The sequence below is a fragment of the Ornithodoros turicata genome, chromosome 6 (assembly GCF_037126465.1).
Source record: "Ornithodoros turicata isolate Travis chromosome 6, ASM3712646v1, whole genome shotgun sequence".
Classification (NCBI taxonomy): Eukaryota; Metazoa; Arthropoda; class Arachnida; order Ixodida; family Argasidae; genus Ornithodoros; species Ornithodoros turicata.
The window spans coordinates 43,157,596-43,180,609 of record NC_088206.1 but is presented as its reverse complement, the minus strand read 5'-3'; the positions used below and the strand labels follow the sequence as shown (position 1 = coordinate 43,180,609).

General features: G+C 50.1%; 1 protein-coding gene across 1 annotated transcript; it reads left to right on the top strand.

Moving 5' to 3' along the window:
• The first annotated feature begins 21,777 nt into the window (after nt 1-21,777).
• Nucleotides 21,778-22,488, top strand: LOC135398544 (uncharacterized). The gene has a single exon (XM_064629941.1). It carries the CDS (start codon nt 21,778-21,780, stop codon nt 22,486-22,488), a length of 711 nt encoding a protein of 236 aa, XP_064486011.1.
• Nucleotides 22,489-23,014: the final 526 nt, after the last annotated feature.

Below are 23,014 nucleotides of genomic sequence, written 5' to 3'. Positions count from 1 at the left end.
CAGTGGAGATGTCCCTGTCTGTGGTGAATGAGCCCGTTCACCTCGCGGTGAGCTGGCCTACACCTGGTGTGGGGAGCATAGTGGGAAACATCGAGACACAGGCACAACACAGGGTTTCAAACGTGAGTTTACTCCCTTGGAGGTATTGGCTGCCAGGGATGTCGCCGGACCTGCCCGGGATGATGGAGAACCCTCGTACGACGTGACAATGAGGCGGCAGCTGGGATAGAGCGGGAAGTGCAGTGGAGGTTGTAGTCCACCAAGGGCCGGTGTCTGCAAGGTCTGTGGTTTGAGCCAGAAGTTCGGTCCCGTTCTTTTTGAAGCCCGTCTGCAGCCTCTCTCGAGCCGCACCTGCAAGGAACTGCCGCCGCCGCTTCTCTTCGTCCTTCCTCCGCGCTCCCATGCACCAGCGCCACCACATATAGCCCCCCACCGCAAGACATTGTACATCATAACAACGCTGAATGTTCAATGTTCATAAAGCCACTACGTAATGTCCTCCTACTGAGCGTCCTTTGCAGCACTGCACGCAATGTCCATACGCTAAGTGACGAAAATACGCTTATGATGCCCTGCAACATATTCTAGGGCGACCAGATTTTTTGCACCTTAGTTCAGTCTTCCAAACATCTCTATTGTACAATAATATCCCGCTAGAACCCGATCAATCTAACACACCATCGGTAATCATGTTACGCAAAATCTCCCCTAAACAAGTCACACGAAACCGTACCAAAAACAGTGAAACAATACTCTACTGGAGAACCTTGTTGACGGTAAGGCTCCATCAATCACATATTCCAATGTTTGGGCAACACTCTGCTGCAGCTTAAACCTCATAATCTACTCAAAAAGTCAGCTCCGACATTCTCGCTGCCCTTGATGTATTGCACAGTGAACTCATACTCTTGTAAAAAGAAAAATTCCATCTCGTCACCCTAGAGTTCACACACGTATTCTTCTTAATGTATTGCAGAGGTTGATGATCTGTTTGTACTATAAAGGAACGTCCGAACAAATACCGCTGGAACTTCTGAATACCCCAGACAAGAGCCAGCGCCTCCCTCTCAATAGTGGCGTAGTTGCGTTCTGCGGCTGACAGACGCCTGCTAGCACAGGTTACTAGTCTCGGAACCCCTTCATGTGTTTGCAGTAGCATAGCGTCCAGGCTTTACATCGAAGCATCTGTCCTGAGGATAAATGTTTTGTCAAAATCAGGCGCCACCAATACTGGCGGAGTGGAGAGACACCGTTTCAAGTGAGCGAATGCATTCTCGTGTTGTGGTTCCCATGTAACTTCATTTCTAGCACCCTTCTTGGTTAAGTCAACCAGTGGAGCAGAGACTTCTGCAAAATGCGGAATAAAGTCCCTTTAAAACCCTGCCAAGCCTAGGAATGACCTGACTTGTTTTTTAGTGTGTGGCCTTTGCACCGGACCCACCTTCTCCAAAGTGTCAGGGTTCGGGGTGATCTGACCCTGTCCCACGACATGCCCCAAGTACAACACTGCTGTGTTTCCAAACTCACATTTTTTTGGTTTGAGAGTGAGTTGAGCAGACCTTATCCTCTCAAACACCTGCCGCAATACCATTAGGTGTTCTTCCCACGTATCTGTTGCCACAAGTATGTCATCAATATAGTGCTCGACGTTCGGTATACCCCTGGTAACTTCCCTCACAAGTTTGGTAAATACCGCAGCCGCGGTCTTCAGTCCGAAAGGCATGTACTTGAACTGGTATAAGCCGCCTTCCGTTGTAAAGGCCGTCTTTTCTTTAGACGACTCCAACATTGGTATTTGCCAGTACCCTCTGGCTAAATCTAATTTAGAAAAGTAGCGTTTCCTGCCGACTCGGGCTAACATGGCATCCACCCGCGGTATCGGTTCTGCATCAAATACCAAAACATCATTTAGCTTGCGGAAGTCCACACATAACCTATTAGAACCGTCTGGCTTTTTCACCACTACCAGTGGCGCCCGGTATGCAGATTCTGACTTCTCTATGACTCCCATACGTAGCATGAGCTGGACCTCGTTTTCAGTCGTTTCTTGCAACGCCTGAGGTATTGGGAACTGCTTTGCCTGTATCGGCCTGTCATCCGATATCCTGAGGTGGCAGTTAAGCACATTCGTGCGACCCGGAAGGTCTGAAAAAATCTCTTGGAACTCCTTGACCAACGTTTGTGCTTCTACCTTTTCCCCCTCGCCCAAGGTGTTTGCGAATGTCACATCATTGTAAGGCTGTTCCGGGACCAACCCCAGAGCAGGGATATCAATCTGCTGATCAAGAGGTGCTTCTTCAGCTACGGCTGCACACGCAATCTCATCACGAGCTACTGTCTCGCCCACGACTGCCCCACATCCAGTCGTGTCACGTGAAATGTAAAGTTTCAGCAAGTTTATGTGGAACACTTTGATACCTTCGCCCATGTGCACCTCATAGTTCTGGTCGTTCCGGCGTTTGACCACTGTGTACGGTCCTTTCCACTGCATGGTAAGTTTACTCGGTAGCGTAGGTAGTAATTAAAACAAGGACCTTCTGTCCTGGGTGTAATACACGTACATGTGCCTTTTTGTTGTATGTTCTAGACTGACACAATTTGGCCCTACGGAGCTCTGACTCCGCCCACTTACATGTCTGTTCCAACCTATTCCTTAGGTCCAGAACATATTGGTACACGGGTACTGCCTCTTCCGGTGCTTGGTTTGTCCAAAGTTCCCTGAGGACCGCCAGAGGCCCGCGTACAGTTCTCCCCCCGCCCTGTACAACAGTTCAAAAGGCGAAAACCCTGTACTCGCCTGCGGCACTTCCCTGTACGCAGACAGTGCTGGGGCAATATAACGATCCCAGTGCCGTGGCTGCTCCTGAACCATACGTCTCAGCATTTGCTTAAGGCTCCCATTGAACCTCTCTACTAAACCATTCCCCATAGGGTGTATGGGGTTGTATGTAGTTGCCTAACGGACAGCAACCTCGCAATATCCTTCATGAGGTCGCCCGTGAACTGGGACCCCATGTCACTCAAGATTTCACGTGGGATGCCCAACCGTGAAAACATCTCTACTAGCGCCTCCGCTATCGTAACCGTCTCTACATTCTTTAGGGCTACCGCCCCTGGGTATCGAGTAGCAAAATCCACCAGCGTCAGTATGTACCTGTTCCCCTGTTGAGATGGTGGATTAATGGGACCCGCGATATCTATGGCCACCCGCTGAAACGGGATATGAATCAGAGGCATGATTCCCAATGGCGCTGTCTGCCATCTGCCCTTCGGCGCGGTACGTTGGCACACATCACAAGAGCGCACGTAGATCCTTACGTCACCTTGCACGCCAGGCCAAAAAAACTCTGACAACACCCGATCAATCGTACGCCTCTGGCCTTGATGCCCTGCCATCAACGAGTCATGCGCTTCGCGCAACACGATCATGCGCAAGGCCGACGGAACTACCAACTGCTCCACGTTTCGCCCGCTTTCCAACCGGCATATCCGATGCAACACGTCCTGTTTTAACTCAAACAGGTAAACATCGGGGCACCTCGGCTTGCTTATCGTTTCCCCTACCTCAGTGAACGCTCGCGAGAGCGTGGGATCCGCTCGTTGCACTTGAGCCAACTGCTCTCTGCTCACCTCTTTGTCCATGCACTCCGGAACCTTAAGTAGTGGGCGTGATCGGCGAGCCTGCCTGGTCTGGCCCCTTGTAACCACACCAGCCACCCCTTCCCCTCCTTGTGCCGTACCGTCCAACTGTTCAACCTGGGGCGGCTCCGTGATGGTCTTTACGGTCCGCACCCCCGGCACATTGCCTATCATCACATCGAACAAAGGTTGATCAACACAATACGCTGATACTATGCCCTCTAGATATGGAGTATGCAGGTCTATCCGCGCTTCTGGCCAGCTACGTTGCGTGTTGTCGACCAAGTACACTGTGCAGTTGTCCCCAGTCAACTGCTCCTCCGCGACCAGGCTACGGCGCACCAGCACCATATTACTCCCTGTGTCCCTCAACACCTCGACTTTTCTCCCCCCTAGAAAACCTACGCACGATGGTAGTTCTCCCACAAATCCGACACCTCCACAGGCCTGAACCATATCCACTACCATCTTGTTCTCTGTATGGGGCTGATCCGATTCCCGTTCCGGGGATTCCTCCTTAGTATTTCCCGCACGTGACACACACGCAGCTCGACGCTGCTTATCAATGTCACGCGCCCTTTTCCCACAGTTACGTGCGTGGTGGCCCATGTCACCACATGTCCAACATGAGCCTTTCTCCCGCCGTCTCGGGGACACCCGGCAGTCCGAAGCCTTATGTCCTGCCCTACCACACAATACACAGATGGGGGGCTTAACACTCCCACTACCCTTCGGCGTACTATCCGCTCCATCACTATGGAGGTCTGAGGCGGTGCGGCGCATACCCCGCAATCCCTGTGCCTCCAGTTACCTGTCAGCCCGTTGGCAGAGCTCATTCAACGTATTACACTCTCCTTCCTCTAAGAACACTGCTAGAGCCGAAGTACACCGATTAATAAATTGCTCACGGAGTATCAAATCTCGAAGGCTCTTAAAATCTTCAGTAGTCTTGGATGTCGCTACCCACTTGTCGAACAAATGGCTTAACCGTACACCGAACTGGATTGCAGTTTCTTTTTTGTCAGGCACGCAACCTCTGAACTTCTCTCTAAACCCTTCAGGAGTATACCAGAAACTCTGCAACAACGCAGCGCTAACCTTTTCATAGCTGCTCGAGTCCCCTACAGACAACCGCCCGAAAACCGCCAAAGCCTCTCCCGCTAGCGACAAACTATGCGCCGTGGCCCACTGGTCACGCGGCCACCCCAAACCGGATGCCACTACCTCAAACCTGTGCAGGTATGCATCCAGGTCATCCCTCTTCTCATCGAACACCGGCATGGCTTTCTGCATACCCGGCCGAAAGCCATTCCCATCCCCATTCCTAGATGGAGTACGAGAGGGATCACCATTGACATTGACTCCCGACGCCTGCACTTGAGCCTGAAGGGACAAAACCCTTTCCTCCGCCAGCAACAATCGCTCTTCTGCCTCCCGCTCCGCAGCTCTCGCGGTTCTCTCCCCAGGTACTCCCAATGAACGACCCGCCGCTATAAGTTACTCTAGCTCTGCGCATAGTTTCCCTCCTTTGCTCGCCATCCACCAAAAGATAGTCGTCCTGTCGCGGACGCCAAAAATTGTGGTGAATGAGCCCGTTCACCTCGCGGTGACCTGGCCTACACCTGGTGTGGGGAGCATAGTGGGAAACATCGAGACATAGGCACAACAGAGGGCCGTCCCTGTGTCTCGATGTTTCCCACTATGCTCCCCACACCAGGTGTTGTTGTGAATCGATAGAAAGTCACTCGAAGTGGGACTTACGGAACTGCGCTGCTCGTGGGTGGACTCTCGAGCACCGATGTATTTCGTATATGCAGAAGCAAGGATGATAAAGTCCAAGCACACTCCTTTAATTTAACATGTCGTCTATCCAACTATATGCCTAAATTCCCGAATGTCACTCAAAAAGACCCATGTTCCTTCGTCACCAAAACGTCAACGTCTCTTTCGTTCTCTTCCTCTTTCTCGCGGTTCCTTCGAAAACTACGGAAAGAAATATTTCCGCAACATCCTCCCCCCGAGATGAGTGAATTAAACAACTCATCTCTCCGCACATTCTAAAGGGAACAGTAACTGCACTGGTCGGCGGGTTACGTGTCCGGAGGGTAGCCTTATAGTACAGGAGCGAACTCGCCCGTCCCTGCCTTTATGCAACTCGGCTACTCTGACCAACTTCCACAGATGACGAGGGACCTTGTCTTCATGCAAGAGTGCGATGTCCCCGTTGTGTATGCAGTCCTGCTGGTGTCTCCCTTCAGGCGAGAAAGTATGCGCGGACCTCAATTCCAATAAGTATTCCCGTTTCCATCGTTGCCAAAATTGGTCGGCCATTTTCTGGAGATGTCTCCATCGGTCTCGCAGTATGACGCAATTCGACAGAGGTCTTTGTATAGGAGGCAACGCGGGTAGAGCTGTAAGCGTGCGTCCAATGAGAAGATGCGCGGGAGTCAACGCAGTCGGTTCGTCTGGGGTCGAAGGTAGGAAAGTGAGGGGGCGAGAATTACAAACGGCCTCGGTCTCGTGTAGAAGGGTAGTTAGTTCTTCGAAGGTGAGCCGCTGACGTCCGATAACTCTTCGAAGACTCTGTTTAACCGTTCTGACCATTCTTTCCCACCAACCTCCCCACCAAGCCGCACGCTCTGTAATGTATTTCCAATGCACGCGATTGGTGGAGGCGAAGTCTTGGGTTGTCTGACATCTGATGACATCCCATAACTTGCGCATGTCACGGTCTGCTCTCTTAAACGTGAGGGCGTTATCGGTATAGACCGTCGATGGCAGTCCTCGACGTGAGATGAACCGTCGGAATGCCATGAGGAAGGAGGTGGACGTGAGATCAGAAACCAACTCTAGGTGAATGGCTCTCGTCGTGGCGCAGGTAAAGAGTGCTATGTATGACTTTACGGACGTATCACCAATCTTTACGTAAACTGGGCCTGCGAAGTCTATACCAGTTACAGAAAATGGGTGACTGCGAAGTACGCGGTCTGCTGGAAGAGGTGCAGTCGGTGCCGTTGCACTCTTTACATGGAAACGTGCGCATGATTTGCAGGTTAGCATAATGTGTTTCACCAGTTGTCTAGCTCGCGTAATCCACCACCTTTGTCGGAGTTCTGTTAGAGTTGCTTGTACTCCTCCATGCAGAATTCGGCGGTGAGCTGATTCGGCGATGAGTCTAGTTAGGGTGTGTTCTTTGGGCAGAAGAACAGGGTGCTTAATGTCTTCAGGGTCGTCGGTGTACTGGAGCCTTCCAGTAAGTCGTAAAAGGCCCGTTTCATCCAGAAACGGTTTGAGCTGATACAATTTTGATGTCTTTGGGAGATCCAAACCTTGAGTGAGTGTGTGGACTTCTTCCAGGTAGGACTCGTGTTGAGCCTGTTTAACCCATACCAGCTCGGCCTTCTCCATCTCCTCTGTTATAAGCGGACCCTCGACTTGATTCGTTCGTTGACAGTTTGCAGCAAAACGCAGGATCCACGCGGTGACTCGTAAAGTTCGTGTGTAGTTGCTATACTTGTTCAGCTCGAACAATGGGGGTTTCGTCGTGGCCGTGTGGACTACAACGACAGCTTTTGCCGCCTTCTCTTCTTCGAGTACTTGTAGGTCCGTTGTTGCCGTCCGGGTACCTGCTGGCGGCCATAATGACTGTGCTTCAGCTAGCCAACTTGGTCCTAGAAACCACAGCCGGGACTCAGCCATGGCAGAAACGGTAAGACCTCTTGTCAAGGCGTCAGCTGGGTTGGATACGCCCGGACAGTGTCGCCAATGTGATGGATCGCTTTTTTCTTGTATTTCCATCACTCGGTTCTTGACGAAGGGTTTCCATCTGCTGGCATTTCCCTTTATCCAACAAAGTACAATGCTGGAGTCTGTCCAGTATGTGGCCACATCCGTTATCGTTGGTAAGGAGTCGCACACTAGTTTGGCGATACGCACTCCTATCACAGCTCCCATCAGTTCCAGCCGTGGAAGCGTAAGTTTCTTGGGGGGCGCTACACGACTTTTCGCAAACACTAGTCCCACTTTAATGTTTCCTTTTGCGTCAACCACTCTCAAGAAAGCGCAGGCTCCATAGGCTTGCGGACTTGCATCGGAAAAAATGTGAAGTTCTGTGGAATAGTCGCTTTCTTCACCAGGTAGCAAACACCGCTCCAGGGAAATACTGTGAAGCTTCGGTAGATCAGCACACCAGGAGTCCCATTCTTTAGATATGTCCGCTGGCAACGGAGCGTCCCAGTCGAGGCCTCTTTCCCATAGCCGTTGAAATAAAATCTTTACTCTTATCGTATATGGAGAAAGAAAGCCAAGCGGGTCAAAGATTTTTGCAGATGTTTGCAAGACACTGCGCTTAGTCGACTTGGCCGCTATGATGGTATCTAGGAGGTGTTCTCCGGAGAACTTGAGGTGGTCAGTCGACTTATTCCATACGATGCCAAGAACCCTGCTGTCCTCCGTTTCACACAACCGCCTCTCAGCGTTATGGTCTTCTCTGCTAAACTGCTCAAAGGTCGTCTGAAGTTCAGAGGAGTTTGACGCGAATTTAGTCAGTTTCATACCTGCCTTTTGCAGTATGCGTCGTGCACTGCTGACTATCCGCTGTGCCTCTTCCAACTTGTTGGCACCCGTAAGTAAATCGTCCACATAGAAGGAGTTTATCAGCGTATGGGCGATATCTTCTTCGGATCCTGTAGTGCACCTCAGGTGATGTTGAAGGGTGGCGCTGAGTAGGAAAGGGCTCGCGGTTGTACCAAACGGCACCCTAGTCATCCTCCAGACTTCAAGCGGTGGAAGCGTGGATCCTCGTAGGGGTGTGGTGGTAAACCACAGAAAGCGTAAGGCATCTCTGTCGGCTGGATTGATGCCAACTTGCAGAAAGGCTTTCTGTATGTCTGCAGTAACAGCGATCGTGTGCATACGGAAACGCAGCAAAATCGGAACCAGGTCAGAGTTCAATTTGGGGCCTTTTTCGAGGTGGTCGTTCAAAGACGTAGCACCTGGACCATGCGAGGAGGCGTCGAAGACTACCCGTACTCTGGTCGAGGTGGATCCATTGCGGATTACGGCTCGGTGAGGCATGTAGTACGTGTAGCGAGATTCTGGTGAATCGCCAACCACTCTCTCTGCGTGCCCGTTCTCTATATAACTTCGTATGGCCTCATCATACTCAATCACCTGGTCATTACATTGCAGCCGTCTTACCAGACCTCGCAATCGGGATTTTGCCAACTCTAAGTTGTCTGCCATTTGAATGGTACCAGCTTTCCAAGGAAGTGTTACCTCGTATCGGCCATCTTTCATAGTTAACTGTCGCTGAAATTCTTCCAGGATCGACGCGTTGTGTTCTACGTTTGAAGTATCTGCATCTGTTATGCCGATGCTGTCCAATTCCCAGAATCGTTTAAGTACGTCTGACTCTTGATGTTGTGTCCCTCCAACGCGGAGTACGCATACGGCTGTCGTGGTCTCCTTAGAGAGGCGACAGTCCAGAGTCGCTGGGCCTTGGAATGTCCATCCAAAGACCGTGGAAATAGCCACAAACTTCTCATTTCTGTCACATCGCTTCAGTTCACCGGTTAGGAGCTTCCACATCTGATCGCAGCCAATCAGGAGACTTATCCCGACCTCTGATGGGACGTTCCAGTGCACCAGCTCGTCGGCGATGAACACGTTGTCGCAACGAATTGACTGTACAAATTCGTTGTCTTCAGGCGTAGCCGTAAGGTCTTTGCAAATAAAGGGTACCGTCAGAGCTTCAATGCTGTACTCTTGTGGGCCGTACTGACTGCGTAACCCGAGCTTCACAATCTTCACTGTAGTTGGCGTTGTGTGTGTGTTGTTTGCAAAGGTGTTTATCTGCAGAGTGGTTTCCCCCACAGTCGTCAACTTAAGTTTCGTGGCCACGTCCTCTCGAATGAAGGTGCGCTGGCTCCCTCCGTCGATGATGCCTCGAATATAAGCTGCGTTTTGGTCGGAGGTTGCCCAAGCACGGAATGTCTGCAGCAATACGCTGGTGTCCTCTTGAGCCGGCACACTGTGGCTGTGGGTTGCCATCATGTTGGTCGTACCCATCGAACTGGGTTCTGTTGAGGCGCTCTGAGATGACTGTGACGGGTCGCACAACGACGACGCGTGTCGCCTCCCACAGTGGCTGCAACTTATCCTCGATCGACAGTCCTTGGATCTATGACCTCTCTTGGTACAGCGGTAGCAGCATATCCTTTGCCAGCTTGCTTCGTTTCTCTGCTAGGGGCATGGAGCACTGGCAGTGTGGCGCATCGTGGTCAACTGCGTTGCAGAAGAAGCACTTGGGTACTGCCTGTGCGCTGCTCTGTAGTACTGCTCCCGTAGAGGTAAGGTTGCTACCTTTAGCTCTGGGCGTTCTGTGAAAAGTTGTAGTCGTACGTTGTGGCGTTGGGAAAAGCTGAGGTGTGCTTGCACGATCCTTTACACCAGAGCGTTCACGACTCTCTATTTCGATGCGAAGAAAGTTCAAGACTTTGGTCAACTCGCTGCTTGTTGTCGTATCCACCCTACTCGACGGATGTTCGTCGACCTGTGCGCTCTGAGTATTCGCTGTAGGATCCTCTAAAACAGTTCCATATCGAGCCAGCCGGTGATATTCGACGACCAACTCCGACGGCAACGCTGATAACAGTATGTCCACCATCATCGAGGCATAGCTCGCACTGGAAACACCGAGGGAGCGTAGTCCACGTATGTTATTCTGAACGTCGTCGTACATCGTTCGTAGTCCGCGCACATCGTTCGCCGATTTGACGGCAGCCAAGTTCCGTAGCTTTGCTAAATGTTCTCTCTCGATGCGACACTTGTTACCAAAGCGTTGCTTTAGGATTTCGAGGGCGTCATCGTAGCAGGACTCTGACGCCTGCAGACCCATGATAGCGGAAGCAGCCGACCCACGCACTAACGATCTCAGGTACTGAAACTTCTCAGTCTTGGAGAGGTTCGGGTTATCATGCACGGTGGTCTTGTACTGCTCCCAAAAGGGCTGCCACTGAGTTAACTCACCCGCGAATGACTGTAGTTGAAGCTTTGGTAATTTCACACCAGTGCGTGGTCTCTCAGCGTCTGACGTCGGTCTCGGAAACGACGGGGCCACTTGCGTTGCGGCCTGCTCCGAAATCTGAATTTCGGCCATCCTCGTTTGCAGTTCGGCTATGGCGTTGTGGGCTTGGTCTTCGTAGCTGAACATCGTTGCGTATTCTTCCTCCAGGTCGTCGTTTGGTATCAACGGCTCTATTTCCTTGTTAATTTGCCGTAGTTCGTTGTCGTTAGCCACGAGTCTATTTAGTAGCCCGGTGAGTGTAGCCTTGGAGACGTTCACGTCGCTTCGTAGCTCTGCCACCTCGTTTACCACCTTTGTGATCTGCGTTCGGCGGGCGGCACGTTTGTGCTTGAGACGGTCCATCTTGACTGTAGTGCAGTCCGTTATTCCCGGGTTTCGGCACCAATAATGTTGTGAATCGATAGAAAGTCACTCGAAGTGGGACTTACGGAACTGCGCTGCTCGTGGGTGGACTCTCGAGCACCGATGTATTTCGTATATGCAGAAGCAAGGATGATAAAGTCCAAGCACACTCCTTTAATTTAACATGTCGTCTATCCAACTATATGCCTAAATTCCCGAATGTCACTCAAAAAGACCCATGTTCCTTCGTCACCAAAACGTCAACGTCTCTTTCGTTCTCTTCCTCTTTCTCGCGGTTCCTTCGAAAACTACGGAAAGAAATATTTCCGCAACAGTGTAGGCCAGCTCACCGCGAGGTGAACGGGCTCATTCACCACACTCTCCTCAGCCACTACTAGACGGGTTTCAGAGCATCGCGGGACCCCGAGACATACCCGAAGGGTTCGTGCGAGCAGGGCTCGAATGCTTTGCATCAGTGTCTGAGGAAGTCCGTGCAGGGCGGGAAGACTGTACATCACTGAGCCACGAACCAGGGCATTGTGCAGCATGAGGAGATCCTTCTCGTCTCGCCCCCATCTCATACCTGAGAAGTGACGAATGACGTTGACCCAGCGTTGGACTTTGTGGCGCTTCCACGACAAATTCCATGATAGAGTTACGCCGAGAAACTTGTGATCTGTCACCTGCTCCAGTGGGCTTCCACCAATATACAGGCGACATCTATGCATGTCTTTGCGCGTGAAGGCTAGAACTGCGCTTTTCTCTACGGATATCTCCATTCCTGCCTGGAGTAAATAGAGGCGAATGGCATCTAACGTGCGCTGAAGACTCTGACGGGGTGCTGACAAAAAACTGCAGACGTATGTCTCCAAAAGCAGTAGAACGAGCGTTGTCGCTTAAAGGAACGTCAAAATGTCCAAACGAAATGCACACGAATGAAGGGAAAACCCCGTAAGTCCATAGCATGCAACCAAAACAGACGCCGAAAGCAAGTGCAGTCAAGATCAGCGTTGTACTGAGGGCTATCGTATTCGCTACTTTTTTCAGTAGCGGAGTAGCGATCCAGCTACATTTTAAATTTGTAACGGGTAAACTATTTCCGCTACAAATATGGGTAGCGGCGGACTCTTTCTCCGCTGCCGTTACCGCTACTTTTCATAATATGGAGGACGTGGAACACCGAGAAAAAAGCTATGAGCAAATTAGAATGGTGCCAGCGGACTTGTCTACTGTAGAAACAGGTAACATTTCCTTGAGTTTGAGGAACGCACACCACTAAAAAAGCGAAATAACGGCAAAGCGGATTTTTTTTTGTTATTCCTTTTTGTTATGAGACAGAATGGTGTGACGATCTTCCACAGTTTCACTAACTATCATAAGCTCAGCGCAATCGAATATATATTTATACATATATATCGAATATAATTTGTGTTGTTCTGCGCATCTCTTAGCTTTTTTAGCTCACATTTGCGACACACAAACAGGTATGTATAGCTCATACCATATTATGTCCACAGTACCATAGTTTTTGTCATACAATCAGTCGCAAAATTAGTGTGAGCGTGTTGGCAGCACATTTGGAACTGGATTTGCACCTTTATTGTTCGGAGCAGATATACCAAGCGTCCTGTCTTTTGGAACATGAACACGAAAATATATCGGAGACGCCTCGAGAAACGTACCGCCGACTTGGCTTGGTGTTTGTGCCACAGGTAATGCATTTCTGAGAAGAGAGAATTCGCTTGGCTTACACAGGTTGCCGAACGCGATCTAGTTGTTTTCTCACATTACTTTACACTGTAGGTATATGAGCCATACAAAAGGAAGAGGAGTGAGGAGAGGGAGTCAGTGTATGCTAATATGCTTATTAATGCTCTTTCCACACTAGGTTGGAGATGGTACACAGGCAATTAACTTCAAAGCAAATGATTGTTCACAACGTTTGACATGTTTAGGGAGAAGTGAAATGATCACATGTTCCTGTAAATGCTTTTTTGCAGAGCTTTATATCACGGGTAGACTTTTCCTGCGGAACTCCCATGACCAGAATTCAGGGATACCTCCTCTGATGCCGGTTCTGCCTGATAGCAGAAGGACATGTAAGAAAGCAAATTTAATAGAAAAGCACTACGCGAGGAGGAAGGAAGATGGAAAGAGTCGTGTGCAGACGAGAAAGGGAATTCGAACATCAGGTATCGAGCGCGGAGCCAGGCCAGGGCCCCTCAGCTACGACGTTCAAGCGGATGTCCCCAGGAGGCATTCTTTTTTCATTTTTTTTTTTTTGATGGCAGCAACAACTAGTTGAACTAATCGAATTTGGTACATGAAATAGTTTTGAAATAGACTTCGCCGCAACAACAGTGCATTGAATCCACTGCGCTGCTTGAGAAAAAGCACGCATATCTAGGCAATGTAACACCGTTCGGAACCAGCTCTTCCGGAAACACGCCCGGGCTTCCTGTCTCCTGCTCGTCTGTGCGGTGCATTTGTGTCTCGTTGGTGGAGTTTTTGTGGCTTTTCTTGCCTTTCGCTGTTTGCTGCTTATTGAAGTCTTTGCGGAGCGTGCCGTGGAAGGCCATGGGCTGTTACCACGCCGCGAAGTGATGCATGAACAGCAACAAAACTGCCGAAATTTCACTTTTCAACTTCCCAACCGACAATGACAAGAGGTACGTGTGTTTCTCACACTGTCAAGCGCGTTTGTCTGACGCTGTTTGTGCACTTTTGAAATTGGCTCTGACATGAATTCGAGGTGTTTTCTGGGGAAACGTACGCCAAGTTGTTCTGAAGCTGGCGAACACCGGCAAATGCTATGCTATGCTTGGCTATCCTGCGTACACTTCACCGAAGTCCAGTTCGCCGGAGCAACAGAAAAGCGCTTACGCGGAAACGCTCGCCCATCTGTGCGAACGACGGACCGTCGCCTCAGTTCTTTTGTAAGTATGCTGGTGCCTACACTCAAATATAGCACGTCGCTGATTTTCGGAACATGTATGCAATCATTTGTATTGCTCTCGGCAGAATTCTTCGATTCGTTACAGGAGCTCCGTCGCGCGAAGCCTTCTCTGTGTCAGTGATTTCTGTTAGTATTTCTGTGTGTAATGTACCGCCACCATTGGGCGAAAGCGGAATGCTTCGTTTTCTTTGTTTGGTTTGGTATACATTGCACTGCTCGCACCCAGCCCATTCATTAAAAGAAAAGCGGTTGAAGTTGGATCAGCCACGTCTCGGTTTCTCTTCCTGTCTCCGTTCCAGAACACAGTCCTCAGAAGCTTTCTGGTCAGGGAGCGATGTGGTACTAAATCATCTACGGGTGTTCGGGTGCCGTGCATGGGGTGCGCGGAGCCGGAGGAAGCAGAGAGGAAAGCTGGACCCCAAAGCAGAAGAGTGTGTCTTCGTCGGGTATCCACAAGGAGTAGAAGGCTATAAGCTACTGAGTCTGAAAGACTGATCCTTCTTCGTGAGTCGGGACGTCATCTTTGATGAGGAGTTCTTTCCGTGCAAGCACGCCCACTCCAAAGACACCAGCATTGAAGTGTCCGACGACGGTCACATCGCAGTTATCTTTCACGCTGAAGAAAGTTATGAAGAAACTGGGAGAACAGCCGAACACGTCGAAACTAGCGATCAGAGAGACCCTGGAGGAAGTGCAAGGGCAGAAGTCCACGCAGAGACTCCCCCGGCGGACATCCAAGTGGAAGTCTCCACGCTGAGGCGCTCAGAAAGGCTAGCAAACAAGAGGCTGCAAGGAGGGGCCAGTCACGTGACGTGCACCGCCGAACACGCCGATAGTAAAGACCCGAGGACCTTCGATGAAGCGTTAGCAGCACCTGATAGAGAAGAGTGGAAATCTGCTATTAACGGCGAGATGAACAATTTAAAAGCCTTCGGAACGTGGGAAATTGTGCCTCGACCAAAGAACAGACAAGTCATAAAATACAAGTGGGTGTTTCGCAAAAAGTACAACGCAAACTGCGAGCTGCAGCGCTATAAGGCACGCCTAGTGGCATGTGGCTATTCGTAAGTGGAGGGAGTGGACTTCAGTGAAACCCTTTCGCCCGTTGTGAAGGTGAAGAGCGTAAAGGCACTGCTGGCCATGGCCGTAGAAAGAGGGTGGAAGATTCACCAGGTGGACGTCACAGCAGCCTACCTAAACGGGACATTAAGGAAGACAATATACCAGGGTGTCGAACCGCAAACAATACGGGTTCGGTTCGGGTACGGGTTCGCGTTGCTTTGATTTCGTTCCGGTTCAGTTCCGGTTCGGCCATGCCAAAAATCGAACCGGTTCGCAAACCGGTTCTCAACCTCGAACCGGTTCACGAACCGGTTCAACGCTGCTATTTTATATGTTCCATAAAACTGCTTTTATCAGGAAATGCGTGGCTAATAGCGTACCGCTGTTGTCTGCATTGATGTTTTTAGCGGTCAGGTACTCCCTTTAGCGAGAGAAAGGAGAAATGGATGAAGCGGTCGTAGACCTGCTACTTTCTGTTTCTAAAATCTTTTTTCACACGCACAGTGCCAGCAAGATACACTTAAAGGAAGCCTAATAAGATGGACAGCGTTACATAGACGACGGTACTTGCCGGCAGACTGCATTCGCAGCGTGAATCGATCTGAAACCGTACGGAAGCATGTCGAAAATAAGCCTGCCAGCCTTACTCTGTCCGAGCTCACAGCAGTGTACTAGTTCATCCACAACACAAAGGAAAGGCAAGACAAAGGCAAAGGCAACATGCGACACAACTGCACTACCAATAAGCAGAACTGCATTTACTTTTCAAACCACGACCAATCAAACAGGCACTGTTCTGCGTACGCTGCTTCTCCACTTCTCATGTTTCTAACTCGTGTAAGTTTTACTGCTCACGTGTAAAGGGAAATGTTGGGAGCTTACTTAATCACATATTCGTCCCATAGAGCTACATAACTGGCCTACTCCATTCCTGTTTCATTCGTCCGCTTGGCGCCTCGTCTCTGAAGAGTAGACGCCGCAGCGCGTGCGTAGGGCGCTAGACACGGCGCTCACAAGGACAACTGCGCTTCAGCGTGTTAAAAAGACGCTGAGAGTATACTTACTATACGTTCTCGTTTGTCTGCTAGGTGATAATTTCCGAAATTCATGATGTGGACGTGTGATGGTGATACCAATGTGTCTTCGTTCTGGAATTGAGAGGAACTCTTATGCTGACTTCTTTTATGTCCGAACCGTTTTGTTGCGAACCGGTTACCGCTATTATTTTTTACGGTTCTGCTCCGGTTCGGGTTCAACAGTGTCATGAAAATTTCGGTTCGGGTTCGGGTACGGTTCCGGCAGAATTAACGGTTCGGGTACGGTTTTCGGTTCGGGTTCGGGTTCGGTTCGACACCCTGCAATATACATGGAGCAGCCTCAGTCGTTTGAGCCACAGGACTAAGACGAAGTCTGCCTTCTACAGAAAAGTCTCTATGGGTTACGACAATCCGGAAGAGAATGGAATTACACCTTGGACAAATTCTTGAAGTCCGATGACATGAAGAGAGCCAAGTCAGACCCTTGCGTCTACGTCAGTTCACACAAGCAGTTGATTGTAGGAGTCTACGTGGACGGCTTGCTCATCATATCTGAAGACGACGAAGAAATTGCCAAGCTCAAGCGACGGCTTGGCGAAAAAGTTGAGATAAAGTAATTGAGAGAGGCTAGTCACATTTTCTCAATACGCCTGAAGCGAAGTGAAAACGAGGATCTATCCATCGACCAGGCTGTTTACGCCGAAGAGATCCTGGAGACCTGCGATATATCGGACGTAAAAGGGACATGCTCACCACTAGATCCCGGAAGTAAGTACCAAAGAGCGGAGAGCGGTAGCTCAAGTGGAGAGCTTGGTCGAAAGTACAGACAAGCGGTTGAAGCACTACTGTACCTCTCGGGCGGAACAAGGCCGGATCTAGCGTTCGCAACCGCCTACATGAGCCAATTTAGCGACAACCCGAGCAAGGAGCACTGTAATGGAATAAAACATATCGTTCGCTACGTCAAGCAAACGATCAATCACGGGCTCGTTTACCGCCGAAGCGGAAACTGCGTACAGGCCTTTTGCGACGCGGATTGGGCTGGAGACAAGACGGACCGAAAGTCGTTCAGCGGATACGCAATCACGTTGGCAGGTTCTGTTATCTCATGGAGCAGTAAAAAGCAGCGAACTATCGCGCTGTTAACGATCGAAGCAGAATACATGGCATTGTGTCATGCAGCAAAGGAGGTGCTATGGCTTCAGCACTTCGCAGAAATCAGGGCCCAAGAGTTCACACGATAACCACAAGTGCTATTTGCTAACAACCAGGCAGCAATCTCTCTTAGCAAAAACCAGATAACATCAGAACGGAGCAAGCACCATTGACATCAAGTACTACTTTCTTCCAGAGAAGATTGAAGAGGAAAAGTTGGACCTGCAGCACATTGAGACTTCCAGAAAACCTGCCGACATCTTCACGAAGGCCCTGCCTGGAACGAAAATTGCACAACACCGTAACCTGGGCATCAAGACATGTGTATATATTTTGGTGTGAGTATATTAGGGGGCGTGTTGGTATTTCTCTGTGTAATGTACCGCCACCAGTGGGCGAAAGCGCAATGCTTCGTTTTCTTTGTTTGGCTTGGTATGTATTGCACTGCTCGCGCCCAGCTCATTCATTAAAAGAAAGGCGGTTGAAATTGGATCAGCCACGTCTCGGTTCCTCTTCCTGTCTCCGTTCCAGAACACCTCGGTTGCCCAGCGCTGCACTGCTCACAATTTCTCCCTCGGAGCTTAATAATGAAGTGAAACTATATGAACTTAAACAACAACATAACGTAACCGAAAGCCAAAGACAGCCAGAAGCCCAAACGCAGGCTGGATCCCTCCTCGACTATTCGCGACTCCAGCGAAGCCGTAGCCACCTAGCGGTGGAAGTGGCAACACTCGAGTCCAGGTTCAGCGTGCGCCACCTATAGTTCGCTGGAGTCGCGAATAGCATAACGAAAATATAACACCGCTATGGGAGAGAGAAAATGGGGATTCGTACACCTGTTCTGCAAACCACATGCCTGACATCTTATATAGAGCCAAAGTTTGGATCATTTTTGTTCTAGATTTCTGTGTGTAGTGGGTACAGTGCTGCAGGTTATGTGACATCACATTTAATATAGCGACCAAATTGTTTCATAGACACACCTAGTGACGAACACGTGACATCCGTGTCGGCCTCATCCTTGCGTCTAGGTAATATGTTTTGTATTATATTTCATGCTACGTGCTATAGGCCCTGTTTTACTTATCATTCATGTTAAGTTGTAGAAGTCGAGTGATCGAAGTTCACAACTGTTCACGTTAGTTCACAACTGTCCATAGTGATCCGGTGGACGTCGAACTCTTGTACTTGTCTTAACTGTTGTGGAGAAGGTGTTGCTCTTGCAGGTGACTGCGTTTCCTGAGACGAAGTTTCCGTAACAGGATCTCACGACCAAGACCACTCAGCATTACTCTGCTGTTTTTCACGCACTATTTTGTTAGAAGCGAGCCTCAAATCGTCGGCATGCACAAACTGTGTTTGGCCATGTACCTTCATTAGGAAAGTTTCAGATGATTTAATTCTGATTATTTGTCCAGACAACCAATTTGTCTTTTCACCACGCACAGTTTTCACAAAGACTTTGTCACCAACACTGTACAAAATGCTCTGGCGACGCTTTTTGTCTGCGCACAACTTAACCCTTTCGAGCTTCTCAGTCATTACATATGCCAAACTTGGCCTAAGATGCACCAACCTAGACCGTACCTTACGCCCCAGAAATAATTCACTCGGCGTCTTATTGGTGAATGTGTGCGGAGTACTTCGGTACGCGAAGAGAAAGTTATCTACCCAATGTTGAAGTGAACGGCTAACTGTTCATCCTCTAAAATTGCTTTAAGGAGGGCTTTTTTAAGTGTTTGTACAGCACGCTCCAGGGTACGTTGACGCAGGATGGTACGGAGGTGTTAAAGTGCGTCGTATTCCATTGGCTTGTAGGAAGCTTTCAAACTGATGCGACTTAAACTGAGGAGCGTTGTCGGTCACCACCTGTTTCGACAATCCGTACGCAGCAGAAATGGAGCGAACCCGTTCCACTGTCTTATCCCTTACAAAAATGAAAATTCACTTTTAACTGACAATCGACTTCCTTTTTATTGACCGTATTGACTTCCTACTTTCTTTTACTTTTTATTGACTTTAGTCAATCGAAAGCCAATTGACAAATAGTTGACACGAATTGACTGCATTTTAATTGCTTGAGTCAACGGCAGCAAATTGGATTCTGCATTACTTTTCAAAAATTTCCAAGTTTCTGCACATCTGGTACCAAGATACAAAACTTGTCTACTTTTTTGGTCTTCCAGCACAATTTTTTGTATCTGTATGCTTGCACAGAGAAAGCGTAGCCGTAACGGTTATCAAATAGCAAGCACAGCGATCCCCACCGCCAAATTTCAGCAGGTACAAAGCTGTCACGTCGGTATGAAACGCCTTTGTATCCGCTGAATAATATGTGTGCCTCCTGAATCGTGTACTGTTGTGCTTGTTTAATAATGCGTGTGCCGGCTGAATATGTGTGCCTTCGTTGGAGCGTACTACGTTGCTTCGCGCTCCGCCGATGAGGAGTGACATGGCACCGCGTATTCTTCCGCAGTGCATTTTGTCCCGCTTTCTTGCCCGTTGTCTGCGCTGCAACCTCGCCTTTGAGCAGGATAACAACCTTGCTTTTTACAGTTTTAATGTACAGTACAGGTTTAATGTTTGCTTAAGGTAAGTCAACCTAGCTGTGATGCATCGTACGACGCCTGCGTTTTACTCGTGTTTAACCATCGAAGTACATTCTGTTGCAGACGGTGGACGCATTGCAAATAGCGGCAGGAGAGGATCGGCTACATCGGTGAAGCGACGATGTACGTTACAAGCGAGATTAATTGTATTCTTTCGTTATAGGTGACCGCGGGGCTGTCGCGATTGCAAGGACGTGAGTTACAAAATGGTGTACTATTCCAGCATTCACGGTGGAACAATACCAGCGTGATATTCACTTCGGTTTCTTTACAGGTTGTTTCCTGTCTCAACGGTCACACATACATACGCGTGCAAAATTGCAACAGCTTCTCATATCATAGCGTGATCTGGTGCCACTTGCTTGGACGATTGTTCGTCGGCCATTTCCTTTCAGGAACTGTCACATTGTCGTCACTAAGGATGATCTTGATAGAGCTTTGCAGTGCCAGCCTGTTCGAAGTTTCGAAGATTGTGTGTCGACGTTTGGAGGACTGCCTGGTACATCGGATGGGCTTTGTGTCTGTGCAACGTGTGCTCCATGTGTGTGTGTTGGGATTAGTGAACCGTGTATGCTTTCCATTCGGCAAACGATGATGTACTGCATGCAACTTCAGGGTATGTGCAAGCCAATAAAATTTTGTTTCATGTTCGATGTCCTTGGAGCATTTTCTCCTTTTCTTTTTCTTTTTTTTTTTTTGCGAAGCCTGGATGTCATTTTTCTGTTAGGGAACTCGAGAGGCACAATGTGTCTCGCGTATTAGTGGGTAGAAGTAACCCTTCAATACGTCCTGTACACTGTGGCTCCTGGCGTTAGCAGGGATGTCGTACCAGTTGTTTCAGGAGGCACAGGACACCTGCAGCTTTCGCAGGCACCGCGTAACACAGTCAGAGTCAATAAACACAGTGCCCATTCTCAATTGAAAATAGTCAATCACCAGTCCATAAAAAGACACATAAGAGTCAGTGAATAATGTGCCTAATCACAATCGAAAATAGTCAATCGCCAGTCAAAACCGGCCAAAAAGCGGCAGTAAAGACACCGGCCAATTATCAATAAGAAAGAGATAAGAATCAATCACCCATAGATTAAATGTAAATTGACATTTCACTGGCAAACGTTAACTATAGTAAATTGACGGTCAATTGAAAGGAGACGTTTATTTTCGTAAGGGATCGCCCGACGTGTTGCTCATGATACGTACTTCGAGCCACTTATAGCGTTCTCGATAAACTGCACCGGTGCGCCCCGGTGCGACCTGGTGCGGCTTGCCATCCCCGATAAACTGCACTGGTGCGCACTGAACGTCCTCGATTAAAGGAATGCACCTGTTCAGTGCAGCACTGAGTTGCCCCGAACCCACACCGACAAAATCGGCCGAGCGCCAGAGTGCAATCCCAAGAAGCATCGCGATTGCAGGAAGCACTGTGGAAGGCGGAAGCGGCAAGTAGCCAGGTGTAGCCGGGCAAGTAGCAGCAGACAGCCGGTAGCAGCCCGCATCGCCATCGTTAAGCCGCGGCCTGCACGCTGCACGTTCTTCCACTTTCGTTTTTTGGTGGCAACCGCCACTGGAATAAACCCTCAGTTCTTTCCCGCAAATTGTGGTGTGAACACCTTGTTTACTTCGCTCCACAATTTCTGGTGACCCGGAGAAGAACACCGCTGCTATGAACCCTGCTGGCGACCAGCAACACCCTCCGCCTGGCGCAACCGCCCCCGCTGCTGCTGCGATGCCTCCCATGTCCCACGTCGCTGTTCGATTGCCGCCATTTTGGCATCGAGGACCCCACATCTGGTTCCAGCAGGTCGAAGCCCAGTTCCTGCTGGAATTACTTCCCAACTCACCAAGTACCGGCACATCGTCTCTTCCCTACCACCAGAGATAGCCATGGACGTTGCCGACTTAATAGCAAGCCCTCCACCTCAGGCGCCCTACGACCAGTTGCGCACTGCTGTTCTCCAGCGGACTATGATGTCAGAGCGGAAGCGCCTGCAGCAGCTCTTGAATGCCGAAGAACTCGGTGACCGACGACCTTCGCAGCTACTTCGCGCCATGCAGGCTCTCCTGGCGGATCGCTCAGCCTCTTTCGACGAAGCACTGCTTCGCGAGCTATTTTTGCAACGGCTACCCCCAACCGTACAGATGGTTCTCACTACAGCCGCCAGCTTGCCACTTTGTGACTTGGCCGGCCTTGCCGACAAGGTCACGGAGGTCGCTTCCCCTGCAGCAAGCATAAGCGCCGTCGGCCATAACCACCCTACTTCCCCTTCAGGCCTTCTGCAGCAGGGCACGGTGCCGCCGCTTTCACCTGCCGCCTTTGCGAGTACGAGCGACATGGCTGCCGTGAGAGCGGATATCCAACGCCTCTCCGAGACTGTCGCTGCCCTGCGCTACCCCGATAGCCGTCGCCGGTCTCCCAGAAGATCCAGCCGCTCCCGTCGTTTCCGCCACTCTCCGCGAAGACAAGACGGCCGAAGCCAGTCTCCGTTCGACGACTCCAACCCACCACCTTGTTGGTACCATGAGCGCTTCAGCGACGCCGCTCAGCGATGTACACGCCCTTGCGGCTGGCCGGGAAACTCACCCGGGAACCGTTGATGGCGGCCGGCGTTTCCCCTCCTCAAGCTGCAAGTCGCCTATTCTTCGTTGTCGACCGTTCCACCAAAACTAGGTTCCTTGTCGACACCGGGGCCGCTGTTAGCGTCTTGCCCGCATCCCTTAATGAGCGGCGTCGTGAGCCGCTGTTTCACTTGATGGCCGTTAATAACACTACCATACCTGTCAACAAAGAACAGCTCCTCAACGTTAACCTCGGTTTACGAAGAGTCTTCCCCTGGGTGTTTCTCGTCGCTAGCGTCTCACAGCCGATACTCGGCGCGGATTTTCTTCATCACTTCGGCCTTTCTGTGAACGTTTCCCGCCGCCTTCTCGTCGATGACAACACCCACCTTCACGTCCACGCCATATCTGCCGCACAACCTTGTCGCGACCTCTGCGGAACATCCCTTCCAGCCGTTCCTGCTCCCTATGCTGCACTTCCCCGCGAGTACCGATCGCTCACGCAGTCTCCGGACTGGACGAAGCCCGTGAGCCACGAGGTTGTGCACCACATAGTGACGAACGG